The 18,193-nt window shown below is 41.0% G+C and overlaps 1 protein-coding gene and 1 long non-coding RNA gene across 2 annotated transcripts in view; one reads left to right on the forward strand and one right to left on the reverse strand.

The window, feature by feature from the left end:
• The window catches only part of LOC139611250 (uncharacterized), a 115,640-nt gene that overhangs the window by 36,722 nt on the left and 60,725 nt on the right, over nt 1-18,193 (reverse strand). The window lies entirely within an intron of this gene.
• Nucleotides 1-18,193, forward strand: part of LOC139611428 (potassium/sodium hyperpolarization-activated cyclic nucleotide-gated channel 1) — a 65,202-nt gene that overhangs the window by 2,534 nt on the left and 44,475 nt on the right. The window contains exon 2 of the mRNA XM_071466117.1: nt 4,484-4,907. Within this exon, the coding sequence (XP_071322218.1) occupies nt 4,484-4,907 (424 nt within the window). The remainder of the gene's footprint in view (nt 1-4,483; nt 4,908-18,193) is intronic.

The following is an 18,193-nucleotide window of genomic DNA, read 5'->3' on the forward strand; positions in this document are numbered from 1 at the left end:
AGAGGTTGTGTTTTCATCCGTGTTTGCTTATTTGTCAGCGGGATTATAGAAAAAGTACTGAACCGATTCATACCAAAATTGAATTTTTTCCTCTTAAGTCTCTGAAGTGGTGTATGTTATTTGGCCTTGGTGGAGGTCTATGCTCTTTGATTGCCCCAGTTAGCTGTCTTGTATAATGGGCTGTGTTTGCAATCTACTATATGCTGAAAAGGCTCCATATGATGGCTCTGTAATACACATGTACAGTACAGTATGTCTTGGATGATATTATGTAAAATAAAAGACAAATTGGACAGTCAATGGGGATTTTGCAATTTAATCTCTGCTCAAGGAGACTGACTCTTACTTCTGCTCTATTAGAAAATAACTCAGGTAAGGTGAAGGCACCCTACGGTTTCTTTCTAATAACATTTTCCAAAGGGTGGTTTTTCAGAAGTGGTCCTCGTCCTCCAGCCAGAGTAACGACACAATCCTTCTATGCCAGTGAGATAGCATCCTGGCTTCAAAGTGGTACTGTGAGGTTATATCCCAGTGCTTCAAGCTATCTATCATGCTGGTGCATAAATGATGGAGGTGCAAGGGTACACTTTGCTTGGTAGGTCTCCTTGTACTCTAGCTTAAAAGCTAATCTGTTTCTCTGCTGTGGGGCTTGCCTTAACAACTTCTATATTTTTGTTTGTTCAGTTTTTTTTTCTCTACAGGAGTGTGTATCACTAGCAGTCCCTCATTGTGACATAATTACATTAAACGTGTATTGTCCCATATTTGTTTGGCAGAACATTGTTTGACCAAAGGCAGAAAACAAAAAAACACAGTATGGTCTTTCACTAAAAAGTCTTACGTAAGTACAGTCCATGAATGACACCACTGTTCACACAAGCTTTATATTGCTTTGTGGGAGTGTTGAAACTCAATATCCAACATATTCTTTGTACACAGTGGCTGCTTAAAGATTAATGGCAGGTTAGTAATATACATTATTCATGGATTTTTAGAGAGGCCTCATGCAAGGCCTCATACACCTCTGGTTATGCTAAGGAGAGGCCTTTGTCAAAGTCTAAAAGACTCTCAGTGATGTTTTCTTTGAGCCTGTTTTAAAGAGCTATTACAAAGTCACATCTGATCATAGGTAAATTTGTCATTGGTGCCTAGAATGTGTCGTGCGGAAAACTCGGGGTAATTGAGTGTTTAATTATTATCCCTATAAGAGCTTCTTTGTTTGAAGAATAGTTTAGAGCATCTTCACCAATGCAAACAAATGTATTGCCCTTCAGATCTACAGGGAATGATATGGGCTATGGCTACTGATAGTTTGGTCAACTATCTGTAGGCATTGTGCTTTGTTAATTTCATCAACCATATAGAAATTTGACCTTATCTGAAGTCCATATTACTCTCACTCTATACATCCATACAACACGTGACCTCTTGTGGCAGAGTATACCCATTACATTGCAGATTGGACAGGGTCGGTGCTGAGTAGATCATGTGGGGTTCCCTCTGTTGATTGGCAGGAGTGGTCTAGCATTGATTATGATGGAGCACTTGTTCATGGGAGGAAACCTAGAAGAAGAGTATGAGCTGGCTTGATTTGGAGCAGGATTGCTCTGCTTTGACCGGAGCTGATTCTCCAATCCACCACAGGAGTGGTAGCTACAGTAAAGATATCAGTAGAAATTTGTAGTTTTTCTTTTATGGGTGCTACAGAATGACCTGCTCCTTCACTAAGTAGGTTTAAGGGCTAAAAAAAAGATCACGTGACAACTTCTGACATTTGGTAAAGAACTGATTTGTATGGCGTTTTGGTTACCTGAAAGTTTTTTTTTTTTCTGTACTATATCAGGATAACATATGCTCATTTGTCTCAATTCATACAGGGTGTATATCTCAGACAGAGGAACCAGTGTTGTCTCTGCAGTGATACTACAGAGCCTACTGTGTTTGGTAACAGTGATCCAGTGATCGCATCAACCACTTTACTCAATCAGAACAGCAGCTTGTGTTTCAGAGTGGGTTTACAAATTGAAGTTGGTCTCAGATGAAAAAAAAAATGACTAGCAGAATGCAGAGCTCATCTTGAAGTGAAAGCATAGCAAATGGGTTGCAAGCAAATGCGAGTGTGCTGCTGGAGCACCAGGTGAATGTAAAGTCCTGCAGGTGCACTGCTGGTGCTGTGGATCCTGAAGCAGGAGTCAAACTGAGGGCTGACTGCCGTGCTGGTGTTGGGGCTGCACTTACAGTTGGATGCACCGCTCTCGCTTACTGGTTTGACTGGGGCTGGGTGCATTCTGAGAATTAGAGCATTGGAGCAATAGTCTAATACAATGATGTAGCAGGAGCTGGATGCAGTATTAGAGCTGCTGTTGGAACTGCAGTGGCACGCTTTTGACTTGGCCTTAGATTTGCCTTACAGTGAGGACTGTCACTGGGCATTCAAACACCTGAACTGCTCTTCATGTAGAATTTCATGTATTCTTTAAGTCTGTGCACAACTTCATTCTAATGCAGAATATGCTGAGGTCTGCTGCCTTATGATTTCTAATTCAAGAGGAGAAACATTATGTTTTATTCATTAGACAAGTGGGTGTCTTAGAGGTCACGTACAGTATAAATACCACCTACATAGGTCAAGAGAGAAATAGATTTATCTTAGAGATGTGGGCGCTGTGTGGGCTCTCATTTTCAACACAAAGCTTTTCATTACATTAATATGAGCAGAAAACATCCCCCATTTCCATTACTTGAGACAGAGCAATGTAATAGAAAGTGATATATGTTCTTGTTATTGTAAATTTCAGTTATTATATAATTTGAAATATAATATATAATTCTATGAATATATTAAAAAGGAAAATGCATTGTTCTGATATCAGATTTCTTTTAATTATCTTCTTTTTAACCACAGACCAATTAAACTAATTAAGGTATCTAAAGTAATTTGTTTTCTACAAATTAAAAGACCCCTATAAAAACCTTCTTAATCATGGTCTCATCTTTATCTTTTTTCTTGTTCCCTTCAAATATGAACAGTTCTTTTCTTTGCATCTTGTTGTGAAGCAACTGAAAAGATGAATTATAGCAGGTGTCTTGAAATGTCTGATGGGGCAATCATAGGGTGAAAGGTTGGCAACAGTGCCCGTATATTCTAGACGGAAGCTATGATTTAATGGTGTGTGGTGTATTTTTTGCAAAGGCGACCTCAAATTCTGCAGTTTTGGTGCTCATGCTTTTTATCATTGTTGCATAAGTTTGATGCTATCATGCAGGCTTGCGGGGAATGAAGAGCATCAAAAAACCCATTGCATCATGTTCTCTGCTCTGATGTCCCACTCAAGGTGTTAAGTCAAGGCTCTCCTTATGAAGAGTCCACTCCACAGGCCCCAGTTCAATGCCTGCCGGTGTAAAAATACCTGTGGTGCATATTATGAACCACCTAGAAGACTGCTGTTTAGTTGAAGTGAAGACAATTATCGGACACATGATCCGTGGATATTTATAAAGCCAAGGCCCCTGCTTAATTTATTCAAACAGATCCATTACTGGGCGGCCAGTATGCCAGCCAGACAGGCAGCCTGCCAACCAACCAGCCAGTCCATTTCCATCTTCAACAACGGCAATGGACGTGCAGCAAGGCAGAGCAGAGGCAGGCAGTCAGGCATCAGCAGGGAAGGCGTCAGTGGAGAGTTTTTAGCATGAGATAGGATTCCTGAAAGCATCTATTTTCATTCATGGTTGCTCAGCCTTTATGGAGGCCCAGGACACCTCGTGAAAAGAGCAGGGTGCTGATGAATCACTTCTGGCTCTGTTCATCACAAAACAGAGGGCAGGAAGGATAAGAGTGCCTCATGCTAACAGGGCCCTGTATACATAGAGTAAATGCTTGATGTCTTTGAATCAGTGAACTTTTGGGCCCTGACTGTCAAGAGGCTAATAAGAGTTTTGGTAGCAGCACAAGCACAGAGTATGTACCTGTCAGAGCTGCACCTGCTGTTAGCTCTCCTTGAGCAGCTTGTGAGGCCTTGAAGACGTATCTACTCGGTATTGTTGTTTGTTTAGGCAATATCTAATACAGTATACTGTATGTTTGTATGCACATAGAATACTGCCATAGTAGGAAATAAGTCAGGTTGTAATAACAACCATAATATTGTTGTGATTTCTTTTAGTGGAGAGGCTGTTAGTGGCAGGATTGGTCCACCACTTAGGTCGAGACTAAAGTATTACAGCATATACTGAATGGATTGGTGTGAAATTCTGTACAGACGTTCACCTTCCCCCTCTGGTGTATCCACTAATACATCCTACTGGACTGTAATAACTTTGGTAATTTGCATCATTTGGAATTTGGTAAAGGTAAAAGCTTTTTAAAACTTGATTCTATTTCTCTCATTCTTCCCCCTTTACTGGCTATTTTACTTTCTAATTAACGGTCTACAACAAGTTTTCTCACTTGCTTTGCTGATTTGTGTGTGTTGCTCCGCAGGTTCTACTGGGACTTGATAATGCTCATCATGATGATGGGGAATCTAATCATCATTCCTGTGGGAATAACCTTCTTCTCAGAGCAGACTACCACCACCTGGCTGGTCTTCAACGTGGCCTCGGACACCATCTTCCTGGTGGACCTGGTCATGAACTTCAGGACGGGGATCGTCAACGAGGAGAGCTCCGAGATCATCCTCGACCCCAAGGTCATCAAGATGAATTACCTGAAGAGCTGGTTCGTTGTGGACTTCCTCTCCTCCATTCCAGTGGATTATATCTTTTTAATAGTGGAGAAAGGCTTTGACTCAGAGGTATATAAAACGGCCCGCGCCCTGCGAATCGTCCGCTTCACCAAGATCCTCAGTCTTCTGCGTCTGTTGAGACTGTCCCGACTCATCAGATACATACATCAGTGGGAGGAGGTGTGTATACTTTTGTCTGCGTACATGAGTGAGCAGAAAAAATAGAAAAGGAAACCGACGTAAAAGCAGAGAGCAAGATGTTGACTCAGAGAATTATGGTGCGTTTGTTGCTGATGTATTTGTGCTGTGTGGTGGTTCTTACTCTTGCTGGCTGTTTTTACCAGCAGCTCGGTAACAACCTTGAAAGGGTAATGCACAGATATAATTGCGTGCGTATCAAACTAATAGGTGCTGTCAATCAGCATTGGTCAGAAGGCTTATCTGTGGATGACAAGTGGTAATGTCAGTTTCAGCTCAGTGATGGGTGAAATTAATTCAAGATCAGAAATCTGAGGGAATTGCCTCCAGTTTTTCAGAAATAAATGCTTTTGTTCCTACTATATAGTGGGAATATATGGATTAAGGGCATAATATAATATAGTTAACTATTTTATCTGTTCATTAGTATAGTGTATATCCGAGGCTAAATGAACTACTCTCTTAATGTTATGCTGGTGTGGTTGTTCTAGATGACTGCAGTGGAGTTTGTGTGAACATCCACAAGGTTAAACCCCACTGGACATAACCGAGAGCGATACATTATTACCCTCCACCGAGTCATTGCACTCCCTGACTCAGACTATTTAACCAAGCTCTAGTTCTCCTTTCTCGCGGTAATGATTTCATTACACTGACTGATCTAAAGATTGTGCTCCTCCATATCACACCTGAACCATTACAGCAGGTGGATACATTTTAAGATTTCATGGCCCAAAGCACTGACATTACGTTTGACCTGAGAAGTAGCTTAGTAAGAATGTAAATAGGTGACCATAACACAGTCATTTTTAATGGCCAGCCTCATCCTCATCCTGAACGTCCTTGTCCTAATGCTCCCTGTCCGTCTCTCTGTCTGCCTCCCTCCCTTGTTATTATTGCTGCTGTTATCCGTGCTTTTTGTTTTTTGTAAATTGCGTTGCTGTCGGGGCTCAACCTGAGCTCACATAATGTATGGTTCAATGATGCAACAGTAACAATGCCAGTGCAAAAAATAAATAAATAACAACAACAAAAAAAAAACTGTATGAAATGCATATGACAACCTAAAGGTTATGAACCTGTGAACAGCAGCTTATATAAAAACACTAACATTTATATGTATGAGCAGAATCCAGTTAGTTCTTCGTGTAAACAGTACAATCCTGCATCGTGTCCAATTCCCTGCTGCCGTACTATGGATCAGTGAACATTTATCGAGCAGGAAATGATCATCTTTGTTTTCAAGTACCAATGGGGCATCAGACTTCAATAGTGTTTATGGTAGCGTCTGTGTTTCTGTCAGTATATGTTTTCCAACAGTTTTATATTATCCTTACTGCACAATGTGGCATTTAAAAAACAAAAACATTATTCAGGCTTCAGCAAAGCATTATTCATGCTTTGCCAAATACGGTTTTGGATTTAGGATCCACACACACAAACTCACACACACACACACCGCTCCATATGGATTGCAGTTGCTTGGTGTTATTATCCTGGCCTGCACACTATGTAGGAAGTTGATTATGGAATTCAGACGGGGCAGTATATTATACTGCTGTATAGGTTGCAGAGCTGTATGCAGTGGGAGGATGGGGCGGTATGGACCAGGTTAGAAACACAAATAGACGGTGCCGCAAGGTTAATGAAAATCTGCAGTGAGCATGCAGGGAGGCAGTGCGGTATATAGAGATGTGTCATAATGCTTGGATACAATAGCCCAGCCCTGCACTCTGAGTTTGTCTCTCTCACACTCACTCACTCCTCTTTGTCTCTATTCGTCTTTCTGCTTATCAAACTCTGGCTCTGTCTTCCTCTTCGGTTCTCCCCCTCTCCCCCCACCCTCGCATGGTTTTTCTCACCCTCTCACTCACGATATGTCATCCTCCCTTAGCACCCTCCCTGTCTCTGTCGTTGCTGTTGTGTCTCTAACCCCAGCAGGCTTAAAAATACAGATCCCGTAGTATAGAAATTGAGTATAGTTACTTGTGTGTGACCGTATTTAATATACATGCTGTGTAATAAACCACAACGAATCAAATGCATCCACAGCAGACGTGAGAGAAGAGGAAAGGCACTCGGTGGAAAAATTCCAGGCTGTCGTAAGATGTTAGGTGTAGGATGCAGGATTAGCGCTTTAATGGAGGGACAAATGCAGTCTCCAGCCATAATGGGCTTCAAGCAGTGAACCATCATTACATCAGCCCTGGGATGGACTCCGTTAGTTATTCAGTCAATTTCTACAATAAGTCATCCTCCAGCCTGTATGCCCGTCATTCCCTCAGCTGTCGTGTGCGGTCTGCCCCCCACCCCCACCCATCCCTCTCTCCACTTTGTCACCATTTCTTCCCTCCATCTGTGAGGTAAAGCGCAGGCTGGACAGTCACAATGAAGCTCAGCCAGATTGTTTTTTTTTTTTTTGTCGATAACCTCTTTTGTTAGACCTTAATAAGCAATAGCCAGCAGAAGATTAATGTGTGTTGAGATGATTACCTGATTGTTTGTCTCAATTTTGTCAATAAATACTCAGGGTTCCTTTTGTGATGTGCTTAACCAGGAACCTCTCACAGACAGCGCCGCTGGGAAGTGGCTGCTGGGTATTGTGGTCTGAGTAAAACAGCTGAATCGCTACAGTATTGGTATCCACAAAGGAACTGATGCATATTATTTAAGCAACTCACACTCATTACAGGAGCAGTAGATAACACCATCTGGCTGTGGTAATTAGTCAGAAAAATAATCAATTAAATAAAATATGTATTTGATGCAATAGTTTGAGTAAGCATTAATACTACCTCCTCTAGATTTCAGGATCACCACTACGGACATACATGTTATACAGGCTCTGACCCAGGCCTTTGTGTTCGTACTGCTAGATGCTACTATTTCTATCTGTGTGTATGATTTTCCATCCGTTTGGCTCAATAATTCATTCCTTTGTTTGCTCACACATAATTATTGCAATGTGAAGTGCTTAGGGAAATTGCAGCCAACAGCGCGAAGGTCATGCAGAGCAGTAAATACACTCTGTGCTCAAACACCACAGTTTAAACAAGCGCCGACCAAACGGATGCTGGTGTGCTGTTTACACATCTGGAGGACACTCAGTGATTCTTTAAACTATGGAAACACTTAGATGAAATATCTGAAGTCAATCTAAGTGACAATCAACATGTTTTCACTCAAAGACATGTAGAACCTGCAACCTAATCTATGAGGCACTTTGTATTAGTGCCAGTAGAAATGAAGATAAAGGCAACAGGTCAAATATAATGTGAGGAGTGTGGAAACTTATTCAACTCTGCATTTCCCCTCTACATTGTATTTTAGCACCTTTCAGCTCAATGTTTTGGTTTTACAGCCACAACTTAACTGTTTTGATTTGACACTTAATTGAAGGAGCTAACTGGCCATATATAGCCAGAGTTAACATTAGCTGTTTAATTACCAGTCTGGAAGAAATGTTGCAATTTCAGCATCAAACTTCATTCCTTTACCTGCCAAGAGCTGTCTCCAGCGCCAGTGTTAACTCTTGTTTCTGTCACATCTTTCCTTTTATTGAAGTTAGCATGCTAACCAGCTAGCCCCGGCTCATCTCGTCCCTTTCCAATAGCGACTAACTGTAACCTCCAATCTGCCCTGAAGATGTGGCGCTGCTCAGACCTCAAGCTCTTGTCTTGTAAACACAACGATAGGAAATTTTACAAATAGCCCCTTTAATGCTGCAGTACCTACTGTATATGTGATGTTAACAGTTTCTACAGAGGAAAAAAAAATCCCCTAGTCATAGGTTCCTACCACTCACTAACAGCAGCCCCCTGTGAGTCATGTTTAATGGCTAAGTATTTAACAATTCAGTGAAATAATGAGAATAGTCATCGAGGGCATTTGTTGCCCTTTCATCTTTAATTTCACAGGCATTTTTGGATCTGTCAAGGGCATTGTTGCCCCCTGGTCCTATTCATTTCGAACTCTACCTCACTTATGTTTCACTTATTATTTCATGCCCTCTCAGATACAGAGCTAATTATCCCAATGACCTTACAGACAGTTTTCCCCCAACTTCTGCTGTTACCTTTAGATTCTAATGATTTATGTTACCACTGATTCCCCGTCCACTGCTGATTTTGGTTCATTTTGTTTAATAAAAAATGCAAAAGCAGACTAAGGGGATAACATTTTTAAACTGCAGTAGAGAATCCCCACAGCTCCCAGTGCCACATCTGGCTCATCACAGCCACCAGGCCTCCCGCCAGATCCCAACTCCAGCACAAGAGCTCAGGTTGGGCTTGTGGCAGGATACCAGGCCCCAGGGGTGGCACTACCCTTTCTAAAGCCCCAGGCAGCATCTGCGTTTTACTCCAGTATTATCGGTAATAAATCAGTAAACATTATTTTACACACACACACACACACACACATATATATATATATATACACACATACACATACATATACACACACACACACACACACATATATATATATATATATATATATGTGTCAGGTCAGTGTCAGGTCTATTGACAATAATCGATATAAATGATTAAATGAAAATTGATGAAATAAATAACCTACATACACTAAAAAATGAACACCTCACCTCCAGTCTAAAGCTTTTGAGATGTTTGTGGTAATAACCTGGACATAGAAAACAATATATGGGCTACGCATATCTATTTTGAACTGTCAAAAATACATACATCAATTTTAATGAGCTACTTAAGCTTTTGTTGTATTTTTAATATGTGTTCTCTGCAGAAAAGTCATCAATGATTGCCTTGTAAGACATCTGCTGGGACCTAATTATTGTTTCTCTCTGTGATGCTGCATTGAAAATTCTAATGAATAAATTGCCAAAACATTTTGAAAGCTAATTTAGCAAACTGCAAAACTAGAGAGCTAACATTAGTCTAAGGTTTTATAGTCCCTATAGTCGAGGTAAATAACTGATATACGACAATATTTCTATTGATAAACCAGCTCCAGCATTGCAATACTTTGTCTAAGGATACCGAGGGAGATTTGTCTCTGTGTGTGTGTGTGTATTAAAATTGACACATTTTCCCTCCAATTTAGGGTTTGTTTTCCTCTGTAGTTAAACAGACATTGTGTTGTATCACTATACATGTTGTTTCTGGTCATGTTACAGTCAACTGTATTTTGATGAGGGGATGTTACCAGTTTCACCAGTGTTGCTGTAACCTTTCTTTATTCTAATTCATTCTTATTCCTATGCAAACAAACAGACAGTTTATTTCCTATTTTTTTTTTGTTGTTGTTGTTGTTGTTTCTTTCTTTGCTTCACCGTTTTTAAATTTCCCTTTTATGTTTCTGGACGGATGATCCTGGTGATGAAACTGTGTCATCATCTTATGCCATCATGTCATCACCAGAGTTGTGTTTGTTTCTGCCAATATATATTCTTGAATGAGTATATATTATATATATATATATTCTTGAACGAGTGAAGTTGATTTATCTTTTGATATGTGGCATGCAATAACAACTATATTCATATTTTATAGGGAAACAAACTGAATGTGCGTGATGCACTTGGCAGCTCCTTGTAAGAAGTGGCAGCTATGTCATCCCCTATGTGCAGCTCCACTTTGTCAGTATCAGGATCACTGAGCTGTCGTGCAAAAGTACAACCTGTTTCTGTGAACACCTCTGTGACAGACTGAGTCACTTCTCGAGATCAGACTGTTGTTGATATTCTGCTTTTTTGGCCGGCTATATTTACAGCAGATAGGCAGTGTCTGCTCCAGCTGACAGCAAAGCATGAGGCAAGCGATCTGTTTAATTAGAGTGTGTCTGTGGGGATGCGTCGACCTAAGCAAAGGTGCACGGTTGATTCACAGCTCGCTCGGTAAATTGATCTGAAAGAGGGGAAAATGTGAGCCAACTGACCTGGGTATCTAGTTCACTGCGTGGGAACAGTAGAGGAGACTTTAACTACATTACACTGGCTAAATCTGGTCCCCACTGAAATAACCCATACTATTGTGTGACAGCCTGACAGCAGACCCTTTCTTTTTTTTTTTTTTTAAACAGACTGATGGAGGAGATGTGAATGTTTGTCTGTACCTTTTCACAGCGTCATATCAGTTTTTTTAAAGACGAATTGAAGCCAGAGCAGAACTTCAAAGGCTCAGTTTTGTGATATACAGTAGATTGTTAAAATAAATCTAATTTCTAATAAAGTACCACACACTTAGAAGTTTGACAATAAGGCTGCAAATCAGGATTAGTTTTGCTGTTCATCAGTAGATCATTTCTTTCAGTTATTGGAAAATAGTAGTAGGAAAAAAAATGCAATTTCACATTACAAAGCCCAGGATGACGTCTTCAAGTTGCATGATTCGGCTCCAAATGACTGCAAAACTCTCCATTAATAGCTTACAATGATGTAAAGAGAGGAAAAGGAAGAAAAAACAGGAAACTGAAAACAACCATTTTTGCTTGAGAAATAATCTGTTTTCCCTCGATCAAGCAATCGCTTAATCAGCCAACTGTCGCAGCATCAGTTCAAAACGACCCATGACACAGGGTTTGTGAGGTGAAGAGAGATCACGATGAAGCCACTGACGTACTGTAATTTGCCACCTCAGCTACAGATAGTTTGATGCCAGAGGAGATTAGTCGGCTTTGGTTTATTGAGTCCTGTGGACTTGATTCACCTGTCTCAGAATAGGCCATGCCAACTGTGCGGTGCCTTTAGGCCACCGCCCTAGTCTCCTGCAGGGACACAGGTGCATAATCACATACACACACGCACGCACACACACACAGAGACAGACGGACGGAGGGTGTGTGCTGAATTAGGAAGTGCTGTGTCATGTGTGAGGCTGAAAGGGAGACGGGGAGACTGATAGAAATAATGAGAAAGAGGAAACAAAGGAACAAAGAAGTGTGTGTTACATTTTATATCATACAGCAGCAACTGTGATTCCTCCACTATGTTCCCCTGATTGATTTTCGATTGAGTTGACCCATGTTTCTCTCTGTAATTACACCTTGTAAAACGATGCTAAATGAAGTAGGAGCAAAGGTTTTTAAACATGAACATTTGTGTACATTTCAGTGCATGCAATCCACCTATGCTCTATAAGCTGTACCTACATGCAATTTATCACAGTGACTGCAGAGCCTTTTTAAACAAAGACAAGCTGGATCCATAAAGAAAGTATACAATCCATTTATCACACAGAACAGCAAATGACATTTATAGGAGGATAATTAAAAGGAGCCTGGCCTCATTACCATGTTCTCTCAAATGGCATTTAGTTGTGGGACACACATACAGTAGTGAGGAGCAGAGATGTGACTGGCTGCAGGACTCTCCTCCATGAAAGAGCTGTGTCGGAGCAGAGCCTACGGCTGATGACTGTATACAACTGTTTCCTGTTATGGGATGTGATTTGATATGAACTGATGTGATGTGTGAGGCTCAGGATTATTGCGGGACTGTGTCATGTCTGTGCGTTTGTGTGTGTGCATCCGGATATATCAGACCCTGAAGCCCGGAGGTGGCATATGGTAACTTGTTTTTTTGCTTTTTTTTTTTTTTTTTTTTTCCATTCCTAAAATATATTGTATTTTCATAGGCCAATACTTTGCAAATGTCAATCTGCCAACACCATGTTCATGGGTTCACTGCAGCAGAGACAAATAAGAGAAATAGTGTTGGAAACTAAAACCTTTAAGCAAGACGTACACACAGAATTGATTCAGATGATCATTATAGTTGAATTGAAGGTGCTTGAAAAGACATCACACATTGTTCATAGTCTCTACGAGGCACTGTAGCAGGTGTGAGTTATCCCTGATTCTGTAATGTTGCTGCACGAGGCCCACGTAGGCAGGGGTGCACAGCTGGTTGTTTCTATTTAATGTCCCAACAAGAACTCGGGACATCGGGCATTGTTTCGCAAAGCACAGAAAGGTCTGATTTCACTTCGAGGTATCTTGAGGACACTGGAGCACTACTTTCCTGTGCCTGGAGACGTGCATGTCATTTATCAAAGCAGCAGCAGTAGCCTGGAAGTGCTGTTTGTAATCTGAGGTGCAGTTTGTGTGTGTTGTTAGTGAAGGTTACTTTTCTGTTTTTATGCATTAAAAGGAGGAGATGTACGTCTGGATGACTGCTATTTGGAATAAAGGTCTGGATGAAAGTGCAGGTTTGAGTGGAAATTTCCCCGTCTGAAGACAAAGTGCAGTTGTTGCAGCTGTAGTACATTTGATGCCCCGTGCACCATGGTGATTGCACAGTGACATTTTGATAGCATAGCATTTGGATACAGTTACATGTGGGTCTTGGTTAACATTAAGGATATCAGTGCCTCCTACATCTTCCATGCAGCTGCTGTCGAGCAGCTGCTTCTCCTCCACTGGTTGGCATTAAAAAAAAATTTCATCTATAAAATCTTTAAAATGTTTGTTTTGCATTTTATCAATCTATTCTGATGTATATGCAATAGAAGTCCAGTGTTTGTAGGTGAACTGCGAACCGTTTTGTGCTCATTACCTCAGCAGAAATAAGTGAATTCATCACTAAAGCATGTGCAGATGCAATTATGCTGTCCAGTGCTACTAAGCACTTGGCTACGGAACAGTGAATTCACTGCTTTTTCTTCACTCTTGCATTTTTCATCAGTGCTCAAGCTCCATGGTGATGTTGGTGCATGCTTTGTTGCATTTGGTTTAAGCAAGTCAGCCCTTTTTTTTTTTAATGGAAAATGCTAACAAATTAGCATTTCCATGTTAACAATGACCACGTTTGCATCTTTTTTTTCAGGTTTGACTGTTTAACAAGACAGCCTGTGAATTTGACTATATCCAAATCAGATTGTGCTCTGCTTTGCTAGAGCACGTGTTTTGCTGTTGAAGGACCGAACAGGGTGTTGAGGCGTTTTGGTGGTCATCAGCATAATCGTGTCTGGGAACCCCACCAATTTTACAGTAGTGCATGGCATGGCATGGCAGGCTGATGGAGGCGAAGCAGACCTTTGTTGTCTTGTGTGTGGGAGTTGCAGCCTGCGGGGGGGCTAAAGAGCTCTGTCACATGTCTTTATGTGCGACAATCTGACTGTCACACATTTGACATGTCGTGAGGAGGGGGACCTCTCCCTGTTCACCTTAGAGCCACCCACACTGTCGTAGCTTCACTCACCAGTATAAATATTAAATACGCTGGATAACAATGTTATTTTTTCTCAACAATTATTTGTCCCAAAAAACATTCTAGACTTGATGATTTGAGCTTTAGATTCAGCTTCATTAAGTTCATTAGGGCATTTAAAATGTAGAACTTCTCCTACAGATATTAGTCTCGCTAAATTTAGTTTAACGTACAGATCTTTCTTTTGGTGCAGCAGCTTCTCTAAAAACATACATTATCTCTCACTTTCCCTCCCTCTTTGTCCATTTCTCTCTCTTCTTCCTCTCTCTCTCTCTCTCTCTCTCTCTCTCTCTCTCTCTCTCTCTCTCTCTCTCTCTCACACACACACACACACACACATACAAGCCTAATGGACTCCTCCAGTCCAATTTTGTCAAGCAGACAAAAACGAAGGACAATGTGCCCCCCCCCCCCATGCTGTCTGTGTTCTTGTCCTCTCTGTTTTAAGACATGGCTCTCTGACGATGAACATAATGTGCCTCGAATCATGTTCTTGCTCATCTCACTGAGGGACGCTCGCTCTTGGCCCACAGGGTGGAAAATCCCAGACTCCACCGCCTGAAAGGAAGAGTTTTTTTCCCTCCTCATCCCCTGTAGATGGAACCCAATTTCCCTTGCCAAGTCACTGAGTGCTCCTTCTGTTGTTGGTTGGTCTTGTTAACTGCAGTAGAGAGTGTTAATTGCTTGACCATATGGTTTAGAGTACAGAGTTAATTGTGACACCGGTGGTGTTAAAGCAGAGAGAAAAGTACAGCTTTAAGCACACTAATTATAGAGCCACGGCTCAGCTTTATTTCCGTGTTAAACAGAAGAACATAGTTTTATACACATCACTACAAATAGGTCTATTAAAATTAGCATGTCAGCAGAAATGCCCGTACACCGACTCGGATCATTGATGTCATTAAAACACATCGGTTAAATGAGTGTGGATTGGAGGTGTAGGCATCGCTTTTAATATATCAAATATTGAAAGTACCACACATGAAAGTGTGTCTTCTAGATGCTTTCAGAAATAGACAGGACAGAAAGAGGAAAAGAGGGACTTGAAAGCATTGAAGTATATAGGTTAAAAATAGGCTAGATCATCATTTAAAACATGTCCGCTTCCTCTTGTGCTGAACTCTACTGTGGCATCTTTATTTCTTATAAACTATTTTTGTTTCAACTGAGGCAACAGAGCACATTTATGTGATTTAAAAAAAATGCTAATCTATCATCCCTGTAAGTTCACCCATACTAACAACAGCTAGCTATAGGCTACAGGTCACTCTGTATCAGACTGCCAATGGGGGCTGATGTATGACATTTCAAATGCTGTGTACTCCTCCACTGGGAGTACCTCTATTTATCCCTCGCTCTCTGTCTCTTTCTTTTCATCTCGTACTGCCGCTGTCAGTCTGTCTCTCAGTTCGATTATTTGATGTAAGATATAACCAGACATGCCTGCACAGTAAAGACAGCGAGACAGAAAGGCAGTGACACCGAGAGGCAAGAGACTGAGAAAAAGAGAAGGGACCGTTTGTCCAGAGAGGAAATCTGACTGCAATATAAAATCATAATGTTTTTGGTTTTTTTTTTAAGGTAAAAGGGAGCAGGTTTTGTGCTATATGAATTAGAGCAATAATTGATACATGATGTGCCCTCAAACCACTGCCATCCTCTGTTATTGAGCCTGGGGTATAACTGTTTCAGCAGCCCCACAGCAGTCAAACTAAATAAACATCTGCTCTTCCTTCCAACATCTGCTGCTTATTTTTTTAGCATAATTTTGCTTTTCGGCTCATGTCAGATTTTTGATATTCAGCAACAATATTTTCTTCTTGATTCGTATTAACCCCCTCCAGAGTTTTGAGAAGGAAACAGTCGGTGGAAGCGGCTTTGATCTTGTGTCCATCGCCATGGGGTATCCCCCCTGTGAACTAAAGTTTCCCTCTGCATGGTGTGCACAGTACAGTAAGCAGACAGATGACAGATATAGTCTTGGGAGGGGACTTAAGTGATAAGTGTGGTGATTAGGCTAATCTCGGTTATTTTTGTTCACTGGCCTGTTGTTGGTGGTTGCTGTGTGTGAGTAGGGGGTTTGTTGGGGGTATGTGGGGAAGGGGTTACACTGGAGGAAACGTGCATTGGTGATCCCTAGTAGTTAGGTAGGAAAAGCTCGTCTGTGCACTATAGACTGTCCATAACTACCTTCATTATTGATCAATCTGCCAGTACTTTACTGATTTAATCATTTAGTCTATAAAACAACAGTGAAAAATACCCAGAGCCAGAGGTTACATCTTCACATGTCAGACTGAAAGTCAAAAACCCAAAGACATCACTAAAATCGCTGTAGTGCAGGATGATTTTAGACACTGGAACTATTAAAGGTCTTTGCCTTTTTTTTTTTTTTTTTTTTTTTTTACTTAAATGATAAATTGATGATCAAAATAGTTGCTAATTAATTTTCTGTCAATGGACTGATCAGTTGACTAATCCTCGCAGCCCCACATATGTGACTGATTGATTCTCCATGAGGCACATAATGATCCCTTGGTTAATTTTAGAGAGGGGAGGGGGCAACGCTTCTCATGGAAGACATCCTGTAATGATGCCTTGTGCAAATTAATTAATTAGTAACTAGTGAAGCATTTCTTCTACTTTCACTTCCCAAGAGTTAATGTTGTGGTGGATTGATTTAGTGCAGCACCCTTCATCCATCTCATGACAGCAGCTGGGCTGCAACAGTTTATGTTGTCTTGTATAGGAACATCATTATAGCAATGGTCTATTATTACACCATAGATAAATATTGTTATGGTGTGACTACAGTGCAGATTAGATTATGTAGCATTATCAGGTGTAGTCATGATGCTACAGCCAACACAGTAAGAGGTATGTGAGATTAGATGATGTGCTGTTGCTCCACTGTGGATCATATGACCGATTATAATATATAACCCCCACTGTGCTGAGTATTTAGTGTTGTTGTACTGTTGTATTTAATGTGTATCCTCTTTCTACTACAGTCTGTATCTGTTTCCGTCATCATGCTGAGAGGAAACATGGCCACTATTAGAGCCATCGTACGCTGTGTTTGGGCTTCAGGAAGGATCGATCGCAGCTTCAAGTATAGTCTAAATCACACTGCGGGGCCGTCTCCACCCACCCTGGGACATTGGGAAGGGTGTGTCCTTGCTGTAAACTGTGGTAGGAAGGGTCCATCTTGCTGATGTTTACATGAGCACAGCAGGTCACCCTGTGCAATCCACTCAAATCCTTCTTGCTCTCACATGGGTACTAATCTTCCCTGACTGCCTTCTTAGCACAACCACAACTCGGGCTTCAACACCCATAGCCTCTCTTTCACTCCTCCATGACATTTGTAAAAAATGGAATCCTGTTCTCTTCTTACCTCTTTGGCTCATTTCTGACTCCTTCTCCATTTTTTCTCTCTGTCGCCCTTTGTTCTTTTTCTTTCTTTCTTTCTTTTTCTGTTGCCATGCTTGCCTGCCTTCCTAAAATATACTCTGTGTGCTTGTAAATTAATTGTGGCAAAAATCCCTACAAGACATACAAACATTACAGTCATACTTGAACTCCCTTAAAGTTCCAAATTAAATTAAGAATTAGTTTGACATTATGGAAAATATAGCTATTTGCTTTCTTGCCGAGAGTAAGCTAAGATCTATACCACTCTTACCTTTGTGAATGTACTCTGGAGCCAGGGCTGAGAGTCGATTGGCTTAACTTATCTTAGCATGAAGACTGGAGGCAGGGGGAGCAGCTAGCTTGGCTAAAATTTATGACAGAAAGTTGTGGTTTCTTCGTTACAACAAAAGTACACTTGCAGTGCTGGTCCACACATAGTGGTACTTTGGAGAGAGACAGGCTTGCTGTTTCCCTCTGCCCCCAGTCTTTATGCTATGCTAAGGTTAGCTAATCACACCCAGGCTTCAGCTCCAACTTTCTCGTCTGTCAACGCCTGTCAAGAAAGTGAATTCTTTCTCATAATGACAAACTATTCCTTTAAAATAATACTTTTTTTTCCCCTAGCAGCATTTTACACAAGCAGACTGTAGAGAGTTTCAAAAAATAT

Source organism: Trachinotus anak, unplaced genomic scaffold (genome assembly GCF_046630095.1).
Source record: "Trachinotus anak isolate AG129_WGS33_773 ecotype Australia unplaced genomic scaffold, CSIRO_AGI_Tana_v1 ptg000028l, whole genome shotgun sequence".
In the NCBI taxonomy this organism is placed as follows: Eukaryota; Metazoa; Chordata; class Actinopteri; order Carangiformes; family Carangidae; genus Trachinotus; species Trachinotus anak.